The sequence below is a fragment of the Pristis pectinata genome, chromosome 10 (genome assembly GCF_009764475.1).
Source record: "Pristis pectinata isolate sPriPec2 chromosome 10, sPriPec2.1.pri, whole genome shotgun sequence".
Taxonomy (NCBI): domain Eukaryota; kingdom Metazoa; phylum Chordata; class Chondrichthyes; order Rhinopristiformes; family Pristidae; genus Pristis; species Pristis pectinata.
This window is the reverse complement of record NC_067414.1, coordinates 6,192,367-6,211,225: the sequence shown is the minus strand read 5'-3', so window position 1 is coordinate 6,211,225 and position 18,859 is coordinate 6,192,367. Positions and strand designations below refer to the sequence as shown.

The 18,859-nt window shown below is 40.9% G+C and overlaps 1 protein-coding gene across 2 annotated transcripts in view; it reads left to right on the top strand.

Annotated features, from left to right (window-relative positions):
- LOC127574813 (serine/threonine-protein kinase ICK-like) overlaps positions 1 to 18,642 on the top strand; it is a 45,283-nt gene extending 26,641 nt beyond the window's left edge. Inside the window, exons 6-14 of one of the 2 annotated variants that reach the window (XM_052024189.1) lie at positions 2,294 to 2,426; positions 5,847 to 6,018; positions 7,011 to 7,178; positions 8,309 to 8,626; positions 12,490 to 12,677; positions 12,759 to 12,904; positions 13,681 to 13,818; positions 14,978 to 15,097; positions 16,676 to 18,642. In XM_052024189.1, the coding sequence (XP_051880149.1) occupies positions 2,294 to 2,426; positions 5,847 to 6,018; positions 7,011 to 7,178; positions 8,309 to 8,626; positions 12,490 to 12,677; positions 12,759 to 12,904; positions 13,681 to 13,818; positions 14,978 to 15,097; positions 16,676 to 16,818 (1,526 nt within the window). In that variant the 3' untranslated portion in view covers positions 16,819 to 18,642. The remainder of the gene's footprint in view (positions 1 to 2,293; positions 2,427 to 5,846; positions 6,019 to 7,010; positions 7,179 to 8,308; positions 8,627 to 12,489; positions 12,678 to 12,758; positions 12,905 to 13,680; positions 13,819 to 14,977; positions 15,098 to 16,675) is intronic. The other variant, XM_052024190.1, reaches the window with a different exon arrangement.
- Positions 18,643 to 18,859: the final 217 nt, after the last annotated feature.

The window sequence follows — 18,859 nt, the reverse complement described above, 5'->3', positions numbered from 1 at the left end:
ACAAATAACCTTTTCACTGAAGCTCTATTTAGAAGCATTCTGCTTCAGACATCTCCCAGTCTTAGTCCAAACTTGAATAAAAGCAAACTCCTGTCATGTATTGAGAGTGATTTGCCTTTGACATCATCACAACATTTACATCAAGGACTCTGGTCGCTGAGAATCAAGGTAAAACTCTGCACTGACTTGAGTCTTGCTTTTCTCAAAGGAAGATGGTTGTAGTTGGTGGTGGTCAGTAGTTCCAGCTGCAGTAGCTCCTTAGAACAGTGTCTTCGGCCCAACCATCTTAAGATGCTCCATCAACTAAGTCAGATGTAGTTGTGTGCAACTATCAACAAATAATATTCATTTACTTAGCCATTTCTCAGGTAATGAAGCAGTCTGTGCTTGCATGTAACAAGATCTAGATAATATGAAGGTATCGGCTGAAAAATGGCGTTAACATTATGCCGTGTAGGTTCCAGGCAATGATCATCTCCCATGGCAAAGTCTAATCTCCTGCCCTTAATGTTTAGTGGAATAGCCATTGTTGGATTTGCCCACCATTTAAAAAAAAATCATGTGGTCACCATTGACCAGAAGCTCAGTTGAACCAACCATACAAAAATGGTGGTTATGAGCAGGTTAAAGGTTGGGTGTCCTATGACAAGTGACTTGGCTCCTGCCAGAGTTGTGCTTTTCTGCCACCTACAAGTCACAAATCAGGAGTGTAGTGGAATACTTCCACTTCCCACTTGCCTGGATGAGTACAGCATCTAGACAAAGTAGCCTGCTTGATTGCCGTGCCTATCAGCAGTACGAAGCTTCACACATTCCATCACTGTGTGTACCACCAATAAGATGCCACTACATTTGGTCATCAGGCCTGCATTGGCAATATCTCAAATTCACCACCTTCACCAAAAAAGACAAGGTAAACAGAGAAAGGCAACACCAGCACCACAAAGCTTCCCTTCAAGACTCGCACCATTTTGGAAATGGATCACTGTTCCTCGATCATCACTGGAATTTCCTACTCATTCCCTACCAGAAGGGCCAGTGGTGGTTCTGTGTGTAACGAAAATACGAAAGAGAACACGCCAATACGGTTCATTGGGGGTGGGCTGTGAATGCTGGGTTAGCTACTGATATGCACAGTCTGTAAATTAATTAACTCTTTGAGCCGGTAAGCTGGGGTTCAACCTGCGGTCTATGACCTGGGCATTTGATGCCCAGGGATAATCCAATAACCATTTTTATGTGTTCCTCACTGATTTGGATTGGTGGCAAAGACTGCAGCTGCAAGATCGAGCCCTCGTGTTCATCAACATTCCTGTCTTGCCCAAGGTCGTGGGACACACTTATAAGTTGTCAACCTTATCGTGACTAAATCATAATTCAAATGTTTGTGAAGGAATTGACTGGAAGCTTTTCCAGAGCTAACTTGGTTGGGCAATTAACCATCTTACGTAGTTAATCGTCATGGAGTCATACAACATGGAAACAAGCCCTCTGACTCAGCTTGTCCATGCTGACCGTGGTGCCCACCAAATGTGTGCTGAACTGGTTGATCTCTGGTATAATTGGCCCTGGGTAAAGAAAAGCTGCTGATTGTGTTGTATTGAAAAGGATACATCATTGGTTGTCCAGGTAAAGCACAAATCAGATGATGGTTGAGGGGATAAATATTTATAAGATACCTTTATTAGTCACACGTGCATCGAAACACACAGTGAAATGCATCTTTTGCGTCGAGTGTTCCGGGGACAGCCCACAAGTGTCGCCACGCTTCTGGCGCCAACATAGCATGCCCACAACTTCCTAACCTGTACATCTTTGGAATGTGGGAGGAAACCGGAGCACCTGGAGGAAACCCACACAGACATGAGGAGAACATACAAACTCCTTACAGACAGCAGCCAGAATTGAACCCGGGTGGCTGGCGCTGTAATAGCATTACACTAACCGCTACACTACCGTGCCTGCAAGGGGAAAGAAAAGTCCTCTGAAATAATTTGATCAGGTTATTTAAAACAATGTTAAGGTAAATTGTGTGTTGGTTTAATGTTTCATCCAAAATCTGGCAACTCCAGCTGTGCTGTCCAGCTACAGGACTGAAATGAATCCTGAGATTTCTATGCTTAAGTGTTTATATAAATTTGCAAAATATTGCCCATGTATTTCTAGCTTAATCTTTTTCAAGCCCTAGAGGAAAATTTTGAAAAAGGAGAGAAGTGGTTCTGAGCAAAGAAAGACATTGTGTTGTTGCAGGATACTATTTTACCTTGTTTTGATGTATGTATTTCTTATCCAGGATTTTTTCATCGTGACATGAAACCAGAAAACCTCCTTTGTATGGGACCAGAACTTGTAAAAATAGCTGATTTTGGCCTAGCTCGTGAAATTCGATCTCGTCCACCATACACTGATTACGTATCTACCAGATGGTAAGAATAACGTGTTACATAAGAAATAGGAGCAGGAGTCGGCCATCTGGCCCGTCGAGCCTGCTCAGCCATTCAATAAGATCATGGCTGATCTGGCTGTGGACTCAGCAACACCTACCTACCTTTTCCCCATAACCCTTTGTTCCCCTACTATTGCAAAAATCTGCCTAACTGTGTCTTAAATATATTTAACGAGGTAGCCTCTACTGCTTCCCTGGGCAGAGAATTCCACGGATTTACTACTCTGGGAAAAGCAGTTCCTCCTCATATCTCCATCCTAAATCTATTCCCTGAATCTTGAGGCCAGGTCCCCTAGTTCTAGTCTCTCCTACCAGTGGAAATAACCTTCCTGCCTCTATTTTATCGATCCCTTTCATAATTTTATATGTTTCTATAAGATATGCTCTCATTCTTCTGAATTCCAGCGAGCATAAAACATAGAACAGTACAGTACAGGCCCTTCGGCCCACAATGTTGTGCCAACATAGCTATTCCTTCCTACCTACAGATTGCCCATATCCCTCCATTTTCATCTCATTCATGTGCCCATCCAAGCCCCTCTTAAAAGCCCCCAAAGAATTTGCCTCCACCACCCTATCAGGCAACACATTCCAGGCATCCACCACTCTAGGTAAAAAATGTACCCCTCACATCTGTTCTGAACCTACCCCCTCTCACCTTAAATGCATGGTCTCTGGTATTGGATCGCTCAGTAATCGGAAAAAGATATTGCTTGTCCACCCTATCTATGCCCCTCATCATTTTACACACTTCCAACAGATCACCCCTCAGCCTCCGCTGCTCCAGAGAAAAGAGCCTAAGTTTGTCCATCTTCTCCTGATAGCACATGCCCTTTAATCCAAGCAGCATCCCAGTAAACCTCCTCTGCACCATCTCTAAAGCCTTGACATCCTATAGTGAAGTGACCAGAATTGCACACAATACTCTAAATGTGGTCTAACCATAGTCCCAGGCGACTCAATCTCTCATAATAGGCTAACCCCCCCTCATCTCCAGAATCAACCTGGTGAATCTCCTCTGCACCACCTCCAAAGGCAGTGTTATTGAATGCATGGAGGTGGGAGTAATGTATTAGTATGGATAGAGAATTGGTTAACCAATAGAAGGCAGAGAGTTGGGATAAATGGGCATTTCTCTGGTTGGCAATCAGTGGTGAGCGGGGTGTCGCATCGGTCGGTGCTGGACCCACAAATTTGGAAGAGGGGACCAAGTGTAGAGTATCTAAGTTTGCTGATGACACTAAATTGAGTGGAAAAGCAAATTGTGCAGAGGATGCGGAGAGTCTGCAGAGAGATATAGATAGGTTAAGTGAGTGGGCAAGGGTCTGGCAGATGGAGTACAAAGTTGATAAATGCAAGGTCATCCACTTTGGAAGGAAAAATACAAGATCAGATTATTATTTAAATGGTGAAAGATTGCAGCATGCTGTTGTGCAGAGGGACTTGGGAGTGCTTGTGCATGAATCGCAAAAGGTTGGTTTGCAGATGCAACAGGTTGTCAAGAAGGCAAATGGAATGTTGGCCTTCATCGCTGGAGGGATTGAATTTAAGAGCAGGGAGGTTATGCTGCAACTGTAGAGGGTACTGGTGAGGCTGCACCTGGAGTACTGCGTGCAGTTCTGGTCTCCTTACTTGAGAAAATATATACTGGCTTTGGAGGCGGTGCAGAGGAGGTTCACCAGGTTGATTCCAGAGATGAGGGAGTTAGCCTATGAGGAGAGATTTAGTCGCCTAGGACTGTGCTCACTGGAATTCAGAAGAATGAGAGGGGATCTTATAGAAACATATAAAATTATGAAAGGGAGAGGTCAGATAGAGGCAGGAAGGTTGTTTCCATTGGTAGGTGAGACTAGAACTAGGGGTCAGAGCCTCAAGATTCGGGGGAATAGATTTAGGGCGGAGATGAGGAGAAACTGCTTTTCCCAGAGAGCAGTGAACCTGTGGAATTCTCTGCCTAGGGAGGCAATAGAGGCTGCCTCATTAAATATATTTAAGACACAGATAGATGTTTACATAGTAGGGGAATTAAGGGTTATGGGGGAAAACAGGTAGGTGAAGCTGAGTCCACGGCCAGATCAGCCATGATCTTATTGAATGGCGGAGCAGGTTCAACAGGCCAGATGGCTGACTCCTGCTCCTGTTTCTCAAGTTCTTATGGTTTTTTTTGCTCCTCATTTCTGACTAATATGTACAGTATGAGAGGGTGGCTTTATACTGTTTGACAGCATGCTGAAGACAGCTGTGAATTGTGCACCAAGCAGGCAATAAAAATTGCATTTTACAGCTGGATGTGACATCCTGTTTTCCAGCACACCACCTGTAATTTTACTATTTTTAATCAGAGGGAGTAAGAGAATGGATCATGTGAGTTGATTCTTGCCAGTAAATGCTCAGTTCTCTTGGATGCTGTTGCCTCTTTTGCTGCCTGATTTACTGGAACATCTTATCGTTCCATAGCTTAAGTGTTAAAGTTATAAAACATTTGTTCCCCTCCAAGGCAGGGGAATAGCCAAACAAATAATAGAATATTACATTTGGAAACCCTGTTTATGAAAAATAGAATGTTGCTTATCACAGAATATGATGTGTTTTCTTCCCCCCCCCCCCCCACCCCCCCCCCCCCCCCCCCCACCACCACCAAACTCCTTGTAAGGCAGATGTCAACAACCTAAATTAACATCCAATTTTGTTTTAATCTTTTGTATTTTTGGTGGGTATCAAGGAGCGTAACAAAAGCAGTAGTAGGAGTAAGGCATATGGCCTCTTAAGTCTGCTCAATCTTTCAAAAAGACCATGGTTGATCTGATTTTGACCTTGGTTCTCTGTAACCCTTGACTCCCCTTCACACCAAAAATCTATCTGCCTCACTCTTGAATGTATTTAATAATTCAGGCTCTCGGGGTCGAGAATGAAGATTCCTAGCCCTCTCAGATAAGAAATTCCTCCTCATTTTCCCCTGATTCGAGATTCCCCATAAGGCAAACCATTGTTCCGGTATGTGTTTGTAGGTTTCTAAGTTGCACTTTATTTGATAAAGTTCCCGGGAAGCTCCTGCTTCCAGATTCTCGTTTAAGTATTTTGCTGTGAAAATATAGAATTGTATGTTAAGTCACTAGCTAGAAAGTTGAAGATCCTCGAGGGTAAATCAGAGTTGGATGGATTCATTATTTTTTTCCCAAAAAAGGTAATTTTATGAATGCTTGGGAATTTTTTTACACTCTAAAAGGCCTAAATGAGAAGGCCAAGTGTTATGAACTTGCTTAACCAGCAGGTGGAGCTCGTCTACTGCATTCGGGTAAAGATAGAAAGTCAGTCGTTTGACTTTCTTTTGGGAAGGGGCAACTCTTGCTGATTATTGCAATTTATCATACCATGCACAAACTTTTACTGTTTGTTACAGGTACAGAGCCCCTGAAGTTCTCCTTCGATCAACAAATTATAGTTCTCCTATTGACATGTGGGCTGTTGGTTGTATAATGGCAGAACTCTACACACTAAGACCCCTTTTCCCTGGGTCTAGTGAAATAGATGAGATTTTCAAAATTTGCCAAGTTTTAGGAACACCTAAAAAGGTATGAAAAGTTTTATGTGGCTGGTACTTTTGACACATAGCATAACTAGTGATATAAAGAGCAATATAGAAGAATGATGATCAGCAGATATTGAATTTGAATTTTAGAAGCCTGCATGGCTATGGGGTTTGGGTTGCAAGGGAATACTTGTAACGGTGTGCAGTAATGTAATTTGTGTGCTAAATCCTCTTGCACAGTTACATAAGTAAAACTCGTGCATCATTTTGATCTCTTGTTTATTCAAAAAAATAAATGGTAATATCTTGAAGCAAACAACTTCTTATGGTTAGATTTATCAGCTGTTAATTCTCTTCTGGCACTGGAGGACAAACTAAATCGGCATTTAATACTGATATAAGTTTTCTTTCCCACATTAATTTCATTCCCAAGACCTGCACTCTGTCCAGCACTCCTCTCAGTACTGCTAAAGCCCTGATTTATTCCTTTGTTATATATTTTCTCCATTGCTTTTATTGGGCTTATCTAGAATATCTTGAACACTTACTCTCTCATACTCTTATCACCCTAATTTATCTTGCTGGCTCACTTTATTTTACCCTCCCTAATCAAATTTATGAAGCTGTTTACCTGCATATGTTTAAATTCATTTACTCCAGGTACATATTCTCTCGTGTATTTTGTACTTCTGTATTCTTGGTTCACAGCTTATTCTTTGCACCCTCTGTTTCATATGTCCACTGTTTCAGCCTTGGCGTTCCTCTCTTTAGCAATTCACTCCTTGTTCACTTTGCCTCCCAGAAACCCTTACTTTTGGGCTATACCTGTTCTATTCACTCCAATGTCTCTACATTAAGAACCACTTTAAAGATATGATTTGAAGTTAGTTTCCTCTATTTGGAAGATGTATTTAGTGAATAAACAAATCAGGTCCAGGTTTGCCCGAGTAACACTCTCCTTGCTCTGACAATGATGATTGTGAATTATCCTACTTTTACTTGTATCAGACAACTTTATAATTATTGACATCTTAGAATAATTGGTCCGAAGGCTATCAGCTTGCAGCAGCCATGAACTTCCGCTGGCCTCAATGCGTACCAAATAACCTCAAGACTCTGATTCCTAATGCCAGTGGTGAAGCAATTCAACTCATGAGAGACATGCTGCAGTGGGACCCAAAGAAGCGCCCAACCCCAAGCCAAGTGAGTATTTGGTATTGGTATTGGTTTATTATTGTCATTTGTACCGAGGTACAGTGAGAAACTTGTCTTGCATACCGATCGTACAGGTCAATTCATTAGGCAGTGCAGTTACATTGAGTTAGTACAGAGTGCATTGATGTAGTACAGGTAAAAACAATAACAGTACAGAGTGAAGTGTCACAGCTACAGAGAAAGTGCAGTGCAATAAGGTGCAAGGTCACAACAAGGTAGATCGTGAGGTCATCGTCCATCTCATTGTATAAGGGAACCGTTCAATAGTCTTACCACAGTGGGGTAGAAGCTGTCCTTAAGTCTGGTGGTACGTGCCCTCAGGCTCCTGTATCTTCTACTGATGGAAGAGGAGAGAAGAAAGAATGACCCGGATGGGTGGGGTCTTTGATTATGCTGGCTGCTTCACCAAGACAACGAGAGGTAAAGACAGAGTCCAAGGAGGGGAGGCTGGTGTCTGTGATGCGCTAGGCTGTGTCCACAACTCTCTGCAGTCGAGCTGTAACTAGAATGGATTATGCCACCATTGCTATAAAATTGGCAGGATGCTCAATTAATTGGGAGGAATCGTAGCAACTAACAGCAACAATCAGCGTTTGGCCTTTCAAAGAGCTATCTAATTTATTTGGTTTTATATGGGGTCATAGAGATTTTGTCATGTCTCTTGGCTGCGTAGGTCATTCTGACATTCTAGAATACTCCATCTTTTGTGTGGAGTGAGGGAATTCCTCAAACTTCAGTTTTTCCATTGAATTTGCATAGTGCCTGTTTCTAATGTAAGACCTCGACTAATCCCATTTCTCTTTGACTTTCTGATGCGTCTCATGGGGACATTTCTTCAAGACTCTCATTGTCCATTCTTGATTAACTTAGAAACTGCACCTTGGGGTGGTGGTCATTAGAAACAAAATCCTTGTTTTGATCTGCACTTCAGTTGTGTTGATGGAACTTCCAACACCTAGAAGCCATGAACCTCTGTCACTGTTTGATTAGTTTACACCAGGGATTTAAAACGCTGCCTTTGTGGTATCGTATGATTTTGTCCACCTGCATCAGTATTGAGAGGTGAAAAGGCACCACTGTGCTTCAGAGTGACCTTGTGTTTTTCACTGTTTTTGTAGGCACTGCGATATCCCTATTTCCATGTTGGTCAAGCTCTGGGAACTCCTCAGCAAGTGCAAGAGCAAGGAAAACAGCAAAGAGAAATGCATTACAGGCAGCCAGTTAATCAGCTAAAGCCTGTACCGCCACCTCACCCCCCAGACCTGGTTAACCCTCACCCACCCTCGAGGCCATTACAACAAATTACACCCTCTCAGCATCAAACTTGTGTGCAGCAAACCGATTCAGCAACCGGCTCGCGTGACAGTGGGAACAGCAGTGAACAAGCAAAGCAGCATCAAAGTATTCTACCTTCAATAAATATCAAAGTGTGTAAAGTAAGAGTTCTTGCATTTTATATTGAGAGGCAGTGGCAGGCTTGTTTAGTGTCATAAATTTATCTGATTGTTGCAAGGTACTAAATGTGGAATTAGTTTTAATTTGTCTTAACATCGTAACCATGTCAAAGCACAAAGCTTAATATATCATTCTGCATTAATTCCATTAACCTGCACTTTCTGTGAGTGATGGGATTGTGAAATTGCCCCTTAGTAGTTGAGTACCTTTCTTGATTTTATTACCTTTTTAATTATTTGGCATATGCAGTGATGCTGGTATTTGAGAAGCTAAAAGACTGTAAAACAGAGGAGCAGAATTAGGCCATTCGGCCCATCAAGTCTGCTCTGCGATTTGATTGTGGCTGATTTACTATTCCTTCTCAACCCCATTCTCCTGCCTTCTCCCTGTAACCTTTGACACCCTTGCTAATCAATAACCCATCAACCTCCGCTTTAAATATACCCAATGACTTTTCCTCCACAGCCGTCTGTGGCAATGATCAGATCAGATCAGGTAATTTTATTAGTCACGTGTACATCGAAACACACAGTGAAATGCATCTTTTGCGTAGAGTGTCCTGGGGCAGCCTGCAAGTGTCGCCATGCTTCCGGCGCCAACATAGCATGCCCACAACTTCCTAACCCATACGTCTTTGGAATGTGGGAGGAAACCGGAGCACCCAGAGGAAACCCACGCAGACACGGGGAGAACGTACAAACTCCTTACAGACAGTGGCTGGAATTGAACCTGGGCCGCTGGTACTGTAACAGCATTACGCTAACTGCTACAGTACCGTGCCTGCCCCACAGATTTACCACCCTTTGCTTATAGAAATTCCTCCTCATCTCTGTTCTAAAGGAACATCCTTTTATTCTGATAAGACCAAGTGTGATAAGATAGTGTGATCCTATTCATTTTGAATGGGATTCCTGACCTTCATTTCTAAGGCAAGTTTAGGAAAGGTTTTTTTCTAATGTATATTTGTTTTAAAATAACAGAATTCATGTGATTTTAAATTTAAAAGTTCTTAATTTTATTTCATTTAAAAACCTTCAATATTTTTAAATGTCTCTGATCAAAACATTAAGTGGCAGAAGACCATGTAGTTCCTGGACAGGACCTTAATTCCCATCAACCATGACCTACACATGTCACACCTTGCCTCGCTGAATGGTCAAGGTAATGACACTAGCAGTGTGTTGGGAATTACACACACACACAAATCAGTGTTGGTGTAGACTATCCTGAGTAGCTGTGAGGGGTGGGCTGGAATTGGCATGACGCAGAGTGTTGTACTGAGAAGGTTTATTCGTACAAACATGGATCCTAATCAAAGTCACAGTTTAATGCCCTGTAAGGGCATATTATGTCGTCTTGTACATTTTTTTAACTTCTATATTTTCTTCATTATCCAGCTCAGCATGGTAACTCTGATTTGGTCCAACTGTTAACCTATCCAACTGCATCCCAGCTGTGCTGCCTCTTGCCTTCCCCACATCAGAACCCCTGAAGCCCCAAGGTGCTCTCATTGGCCTGCCCATTCTTCTCCACTAGTATATGTGTGTTTACGACACCTGGCTGTGTAGCCCTTGGCCATCTCTCTTGACTCCCTTCATTGTCCATGCCCTCCGACCCATTTGGCTAGCTCCCAGTCTTGGGTCAGTATATCTAGTATTCATTCCATTTATTCTCTAGCTCAGCCTAAAATACTAGACTGTTAAGAGACCCTTACTTCAGTCTAATCTTCTGACTTCCAAATTTCAGCAGCGTGACAATATTTGTATGGATATCATTCCCATCCGTCATCCCTTCCTCAGTCTTGTTTTCTACTAGACTGTTAATCACCTTATTACCTTCAGATTAAATGTTTCACTGCTCTCTTGGCTGGCTGCAAGTCTTCCCCACATCAAGTATTTGTTTTTGCTAACTTGGAGATATTTGAAGATCAAGAACCAATTTCAAGTTTCCATATGTGTCCCTTCATATATTTTCCTTTCAATTTTTATTTAACCTTCTCCAGGCCTACAACTTTCAGACCCACCCCCGGTATAATGTTCCTTCAGCTCTGAGATTTTGACTGGTTATGCAGTCTTCTAGATAAGAGAATAGAAGCAGGCATCGGGTTATCGGCCCCTTGCACTTGTGCTGCCTGCAAAACATTGCGGTTGATATTTTACCTCGGTACTATTTTCCTCCTCGTCCCTTGATTCCCTTAATATCTAAAAATTTGTCAATCTCCATCTTAATTGTAGCTGGTGACTGCGCTGCTTTGGTTAGATACTTCGGAAGAGTCAGTTCTCTCTGAGTGAAGACGTTCCTTCTCGTCTAACTCCTGTATTGTCTACTGCTTACGGCAGTGCAGCGGTTAGCGTAACACTATTACAGCGCCAGCGACCCGGGTTCAAATCCGGCCACTTCCTGTAAGGAGTTTGTACGTTCTCCCCGTGTTTGCGTGGGTCTCCTCCGGGTGCTCCGGTTTCCTCCCACGTTCCAAAGACGTACGGGTTAGGAAGTTGTGGGCATGCTACGTTGGTGCCGGAAGCATGGCGACACTTGCGGGCTGCCCCCAGAACACTCTACTCAAAAAGATGCATTTCACTGTGTGTTTCGATGTACATGTGACTAATAAAGATATCTTTTGAGACTGGCTAGAGTGTCTAGAAGCAGGGGAAGTATCCCTGCACCTACCCTGTCAAGCCCAATAAGAACTCTGTTATATTTAAACTCCAGTATCAGTTGAGTCTGATTAATCTTAAAGGGCAAATTCCCCATTTCAGGAATTGATCTGGTGAATTTTCAAGTACTCTGTTTCAAAGAAAGTCTTCCTTGGGTAGGGAGACCAGACCTGTGCACCATATTCAGGTGTTCTGACCAGGGCCCTATATAATTCTAGTAAGGCATCTTTGCTCTTGTACTCAAATCATCTTGTCATAAACCCAACGTACTCTTTGTCTTCCTAACAGCTTGCTGTACCTCTGTTAGCTTTCAATGATTCATGTACACAGGCACCCTGGTCCCTCTAAACACCAAACCATTTCAAACTTTCACCATTTAAAAAAAAATTATCTTCTACTTTTTCTATTAAAGTAGATGACTTAACATTTTCCCACATGATATTCTTCCTACCCTTTTCTCACCCTTTAGTTAATTTCTAGAATTTCCTCCAGACAGTTGATGGCCTCTCCGTCTCCTGTAGTTCAGCATTGACTTTTACTTTGTCTTGTGCCCCTGTAGGTTCCTGTTACAAGGACTATATTTAAAATAAAGATGTGCAAGGCACAACAGAAATACACATCTCTCTCACCAGGTCCCAGAAATACTTCACAGACTGTGAGGTATTTTGCCATGATTTTATTGTGGCAAATGCAACATCAAATTTGTGCAAGGCAAGCTCCCAGAAGTTGTAATGTGATCGTATTCAGACTACCTGATTTAGAAATTTTGATCATGGATAGAGGAGTTGGATCTGTTGGTCAGGGTGCAGCTAACATCAGTTGTGGAAACTGATTCCAGTTAAATACCAAGACCTACTCAGACCATGAGATTTTTCAGTTCATATATTTGGCTAGAATACTTGGCATAACTCCTGCATTTACAAAATATTGCTGTTTTGTCTAACTGGTTTAATCTCTCGTCTGTCATCTCCATCAATGTAATATTTCATCAGCTTGCAATGTAATGTAGGCCCAGATCTTCGTGCTTCTGTCTCTTGGATGGTGCTGGAATCCAAACCTCCTGACATTATATAAGCTGTCTAGTTACAGGCTGTGATAGTATTTAGTGAGACAGTTATGCTTCTGATTTTTGTTTTTTTTTAAACTATAGCTCAACTTGTTAATGTTTTTTTTGTTTGTAATCTCAGAAGGTAATCAAGACAGAGGATAATATTTGCAATAGCACCAAGCCAAAAGGCAGTGCTCGACGATGGAGTCATACTATTTTGAAAGATTTCAACAACTGGAATGATTCTGGAGACTTGGCATTTGGTTCTTCAACTAAAAATGTGAATTTGAATGATAAAAAAAGGCAAAGTCAGGAATCGCAGTTTAAGTAAGCAGACCACCATTCTGTGCCATTTAGTCCAATTTCCTTTGAGGTTGTAAGTTATTTGGTGAATCTTATTCTTTGCAGAATGGAAAGCCTTTTAGACTTGACTCCTTCAAATACTAAATCAAGCAATAAAAATATGCCTACAGATAATCTGCCTCAAGCAGATACTACTTCCAGAGCTTCGTCAGCCAAATATCACTATCTGAAACAATCAAGATATCTGCCAGGTTTGTAACAAATGAAGTCCATAACGTTTTTACATCAGTGGGAAATGGATGATTAACCGGAAAGAATATATAATGTACCTTTTGAACTTGAACAAAATTGCCTAGACTTAACAAATGTAACTGTTGCTTTATAGGTAACAGAGAAATTGTCTTTCTCGGGCTATCTCCATTTGCTCTGATTAAGTTTAATATCACTAACCTCATTAAGAAGTAGCTGCCCTCGTATTTTCCCTTGCCATATTTAAGCTTAAAACCCAAGCTTGGCATCACCTAATCATTATTTTCTGGTCTTCCTTTTAACCTCATGGCAATCTGTTCCACGTCGCAAGCCTTGGTTTCTAAGCTTAAAAAAAAGGTTGTCATGTTTGGTTCACTGGGATTAGAACAAAACTCAGACTTGTTACTGGGAGTTGGAAGTAATTGGGAAGAGAATTCACTACAAAGTTGTGTAAGTAAAAATTTAGAGTATGCTCTAAGCATCTTGCAGTGCACACAACATGGAGAGCTTTTTTTTAAATCTACCTTGTAGCAAGGGTATTTTTATTTTGGTTTCGGGGAATGATGTGTAGAGTAAATCAGGTATCCGGGTAAATGGTGGTCACATTGACCACAATCTGTTATTTGATAGGTGCATAGTGTATGCATTGAACGTTGTAATCATTGCATATCCATTATATATAGTTGATTAACAGAAAGCAAGGTGAATGTTTTGTGTGAGCATACTTAAAGCTAATATTGAAACATTACTACAATTTTAAGTCTTTTTGATCTTGCAGGAATAAATGCCAAGAAAACCCCACTTGCCAATATGGGTAAAGATTTTAATGTTCATAACCTCTGGGCCAACTCTAACCTTTCCAATAAACCTTTAGGAGTTGTTGGAGGAGCTCTTCCCCTCAGCTGTACCAACACGGGTAAGGTGATCCATGGCTTATTGTCCTGATGCTTTGTAGGTGTCTTTCAGCTGAGATTTACTTATACTGAGGCTCTGATCTTTACAGGAGCATGAATTGAAATGAGCTTTCTTTCCCCTTCTTCTGCTAATGACAATACCATCCAAGGCTACAACCTTGAATGTATTAGCTACATTACAGTGACAATCACTTGGATGTTAATGAATCATGTGAAGAGGTCTGTGTCTTGTACATTCCGATCTTTAGCCTTGGCAAAGACCCTAAGAAAATGAGAAAGCTGTATTCAGTGGTGTCCTACTATGATATAAACCATTTTGGGGAATGATATAATGCTGGTTGTTTGGGGAGATGGGAAACGGTGTTAAGGGCTTCTAGCGACATTGCATTCCATTCTGATAGGGACGATGAAGCCTGACAGCCATACCAAAAAGACTTGACAGGAGGTGTGCAGGAAGCTTGCTGAGGTGATGGATGTCCATGGAATTAAGGTGGCAGATGTTTATTGATACACAATTGGCTCATTGACAAAGTGGAATGTGATAGTGGTGGATGAATGCATTTAAGACTTGGTTTTAGAGGGGTCTAGTTTCCCTTTTTTAATTTTAAGAGGAAACCTAGATATGGAAGGAGTACTCTTATAAATGTTGCAGATACTGTACAACTTAGCAAAGTCATAGACAGTGAAGGGAGTTGCAGGCTTTGGTGGTGGAATGGATAGAAGCAGTGCAAAGAAGTGCGAACTGATGAACTTTGGGACTAATATGGAAAGGCAATCTATCACAAAGGTGGAGATGACCTTGGTGTCCATGTATCTTCATCAGAAGCTATTCCCTCTGAGAGTGAGGGCAAGATGATAAAATGCTGTTCCTTGTTTTAAAAAAAGGCTGAAGGAAAAACATGTAAAATAGGAATTATGTTGGAACTTGATAAATTTGCCTGAATGTTCCCCGGGTGGCGGAACTTCAATTAGGAGGCAAGGTTGGGAAGAATATGCATTGTTCTCCTTGGAACAGAGATGGTTAAAGGGTGAGCTAAGAGGATTTTAAGATGGCAGTTTTGATAGAACAGATGGAGAGAAAGGGCTTTTCCTGCTGATAACTGGATTGTGTAGCTTTGAAGTTAAAGCATCGGGCAATGAGGTACTTATTTTCTTTTCCAGTTTATGCCACTGGCACTGATGTTTCTGGAGGATACACATCGACATCGACATTTCGTAAGAAAGAAGTTGGATCTGCCGGCCAAAGAGTGCAGCTAGCACCAGTTGTGGAAACTGATTCCAGTAAGTATCAAAGACTTTCACGGTTAGACCATGTGGTCCTTCAGTTAGCATAATACTATTACAGTGCCAGCGACTCGGAGTTTGTACATTTTCCCCATGTGTCTGCATGGGTTTCCTCCGGATGCTCCAGTTTCCTCCCACATTCCAAAGATGTACGGGTTAGGAAGTTGTGGGCATGCTATGTTGGTGCCGGAAGTGTGGCGACACTTGCGGGCTGCCCCCAGAACACTCTCCGCAAAAGATGCATTTCACTGAGTGTTTCAGTGTACCTGTGACTAATAAAGAAATCTTGTCTTATTTCTAAACTTTGGGCTTCTTTCTCTCTTTTGTTAAGGAAATGATTCCATGGTGTCAGTGACCTCCCTGTAGTTTATTCATATGACTCTTCACACATCTTGCCCAACTGCTTGACTCTAGTACATCAAGACCAAACCCAATTCCTCTTTTTTAAAAAAAAATTAAAAGCCAAGTTCTGGAAATACTCAGCGGGTCAGGTAGCATTTGTGGAAAGAGAAAGGATTTGACGTTTTGTATCAATCTCTGTTCATCCAATCTGCAAAAGTGGGACAAAAGTCATTTTAAACTGTGAGGAAGAGATGGTAGGGTGAACAAAGGAAATGTCTGTGATAGGATGGAGATGAAAGTTGTACAGGTGACTCGATGCTTTTGGATCTGTTTAATTATCAATGAATGAAGGCTGTTCAATGAAGAAAGTCATCTGGACACCTGAATTAAAAGAAGACTAGAAATACCCAGCAAATCAGGCAGCATCTTTGGAGGGAGAATAGCTGAGTGAATGTGGATGACCTTGCATCAGAACTGGACGGTTCTGACACAAACAGGAAATCGCTGGTTCTTTTAATTCAGTAATGAGGCCGAAGGCTGCAACCTGCCTAGACAGAAGGTGAGGTGCAATTGCTTGAGCAGTGTGGAAGGTTCATCTGGTGTGATGCCCATTCGTGCTTGCCCCTCCGAGTGCTTTACCAACCCAAGCGCATTGCAATTGTTCGCACCTTTACTTTGACTGTCAGCTAACTCAGCGTAGATAAAGATTTTGCTTCATGATACAAGATCGGTCATGCATGAGACTTTATTGCTTAGTTTCCTTGACAATGTAACAAACAATTAAATTTTAAGTAAAGTGCTACTTGAGCTGGTTCTGGTCCTACCAATATGTTACAAATTTTGTGTAGACATGAGACTGCAGATGTGGAATCTGGAGCAAAAAAAGACAAACTGCTGGAGGAACTCAGTGGGTTGAGCAGCATCTGTGGAGGGAAATGGACAGTTGACAGTTCAGGTCGAGACCATTCATTCAGGTGAAGGGTCTTGGCCTGAAATATCGACTGTCCGTGTCTCTCCACAGATGCTGCCTGACAGGCAGTTGGTATTTTTGCTACAAATTTCATGTCTTTAGGCAAATTTACTTTTAGTGAGAAATATGGAAGCTTAAATGTGTTTTTACTGTGATATTGCATCAAAGGCAACTGGTTTGGTTAAAAGGAGGAAGCTGTTACAAGGGATGTCCTTTATAAAGAGGTTAATACGAAAGTAACGAGAGCACTTTTCGTTTTGCAGATTATGCATCTTGGAAATCCAGCCGATCACAGTTGGGATGTCAGCCATATTCGTCAAGCAAAAGCATCAGTGGGTTAATGCCACATCCACATCCAATACATGGGCGAATTGACTGGTCTTCCAAATATGGAGGACATAGATAAAAATGGACCTAAATAACATTTAGATGCAAGTCAGTGGTATTAGTTTTTTCATAATATCTACTGAATATCAATTTTCTGAGTGGGGAAAAAAATGCCACATTTAAGGATGAATTTCAAACAATTGCAGTTGGGGATAGTTGCGTTTGTTTCCATTGTAGTTGATGTTTTTCCTACCCCTAGAAAAATATTTTTGCAAGAGCTTTTTTGAAAATTTGCTGGTTAATAATTTAATGCTTTTACTCTTTTCTACTTCTGTAAATATTGTGTAATGTATATAACAAGTTTCAGGATTTGTTTATTAAAGTGCATTAAGTATTTTGTTAAAGGACAGGGTAATAGACACGTGCAGGTATCTTTGCATATGAAAGTAGCATTTGTAGGATACTCTGACAACTCTGATTTGGAGGTGCACTACAAGTCTGAGTCATTGAAATTTGCCTGTGGCAATTAGGAGGCTTTTTTTAAGGGAGAATTTATTGTAAAGTTTGAAGTATCCTTAAGTAGCAAACTTATTGAGTAGCCCATTTTTTACAAAATGAGCATTAAAAAATATTTTCATTGTTACTTTGTCTTTAAGCACGCATCATTCTCTTTCTTGGGAATAGACTGCAGTTCTACCCTGGGTGTCTTCTGATGGTACTGGCGAAAAAGACATTGTACTGTGGTCTACGTATTTTCTTTTCTTTGTATTGACGATAAATTCCTCTAGCGGCTTGCGTGAGTAAAATTCTGCCACATGGAAAACTCTAACCACAAACCTTTTATCCTGCCAGTAAATGACAACAGCACACTTGCACTCGTGCCCTCCACACCGCCCATCACAGCCCCTCCTTTCCACAGCCAACCTCTCCTTCAATAATTTTCAGTCGGTATTGGAAGTAATTTGTAGAAAATTACCTTCATCGAAGATTGGCTTTATGATGTCCCATCAGCGATGTTTTAGTGTTGAGCAATAACATAAGAGCATTTGATCTACATTTTTATGGTCCATATATCTTTTTTAAAAAAAGGTCAAGCCACATATAAACTGCATCAACATTCTGCTTGTATTTCCCTGGTAAGAAATGCTAAGGAAGATTTTAATTGGCTGCTTTAAAATTATGTGAAGCATTTTATTCTCATTTTTCTTAAAGCCTCCCAGATTGGTTCCATGGTTGACCTGAGGATATTTCTTTGACCATCTTCATGACAGTATTGCAGCTAGCCACAAATTCTTTTTTCCATTCTCTGCCTATGTAATGTCCATCTTGTATCTGTCCATGCTGAACTTATTGACCAAACAGTAGTCATGGGAAAAAAAATCAGATACGCATATTGTCACTGGTTCTTCTGTGTGAAGCTAGTTCTGGTGCTCAGAAGTAAAGTTTGAATGGTCTCTGATGCATTTTTATATGTGGAATGTTTTGAGTAATTTTTCCAGATTTTTGTCATTATATAAATTATGATTTAGTTTTTTGTGGTGGTGGGGTGGGATTACCCATTGTCTCTTTTTGCAAATCTTTTTACTACTTAGGGGGGAAAAAAATAACAAGATACTTCTGAAAACCTATTCTAATATCTGCAACAGTCTATTAATACCCATTATAACTTGTAGCATCTGATTAGCTATGCCTTAGTAATCAAATCGAAACGCATTGTAGCAATGCAGGAAATTATATATAATATGTTAAATGAGTTTGGTATTCTTTTTATAAAGTTATGTTTTAACATTACTGATCCAAATTTTATATAAATATGCTGTTAATTTGAAAGATTTACTGTTGTAACTAATGTTCCTGAAATCATCCCAAATGTCAACATTAAAATTATTAGTTTTGAATATTACTCTTGTTTTCTTCTGAGACTTTAGAATTAGCAGTGCATTAATGTTAACTCCTGAATATCGCATTCTTTGTATTCATCCATTGCTTGTCTAGTTTTTATCAAGTCCGGCTATAAGAATGAGGTATGAAAGCTCAGTATGAAAGTGGAGAAGTCTGGATAACCTACTGACACCTTGACCAGATAATGGCTGCCAGGACTTGCTTGAATTACCTCCATC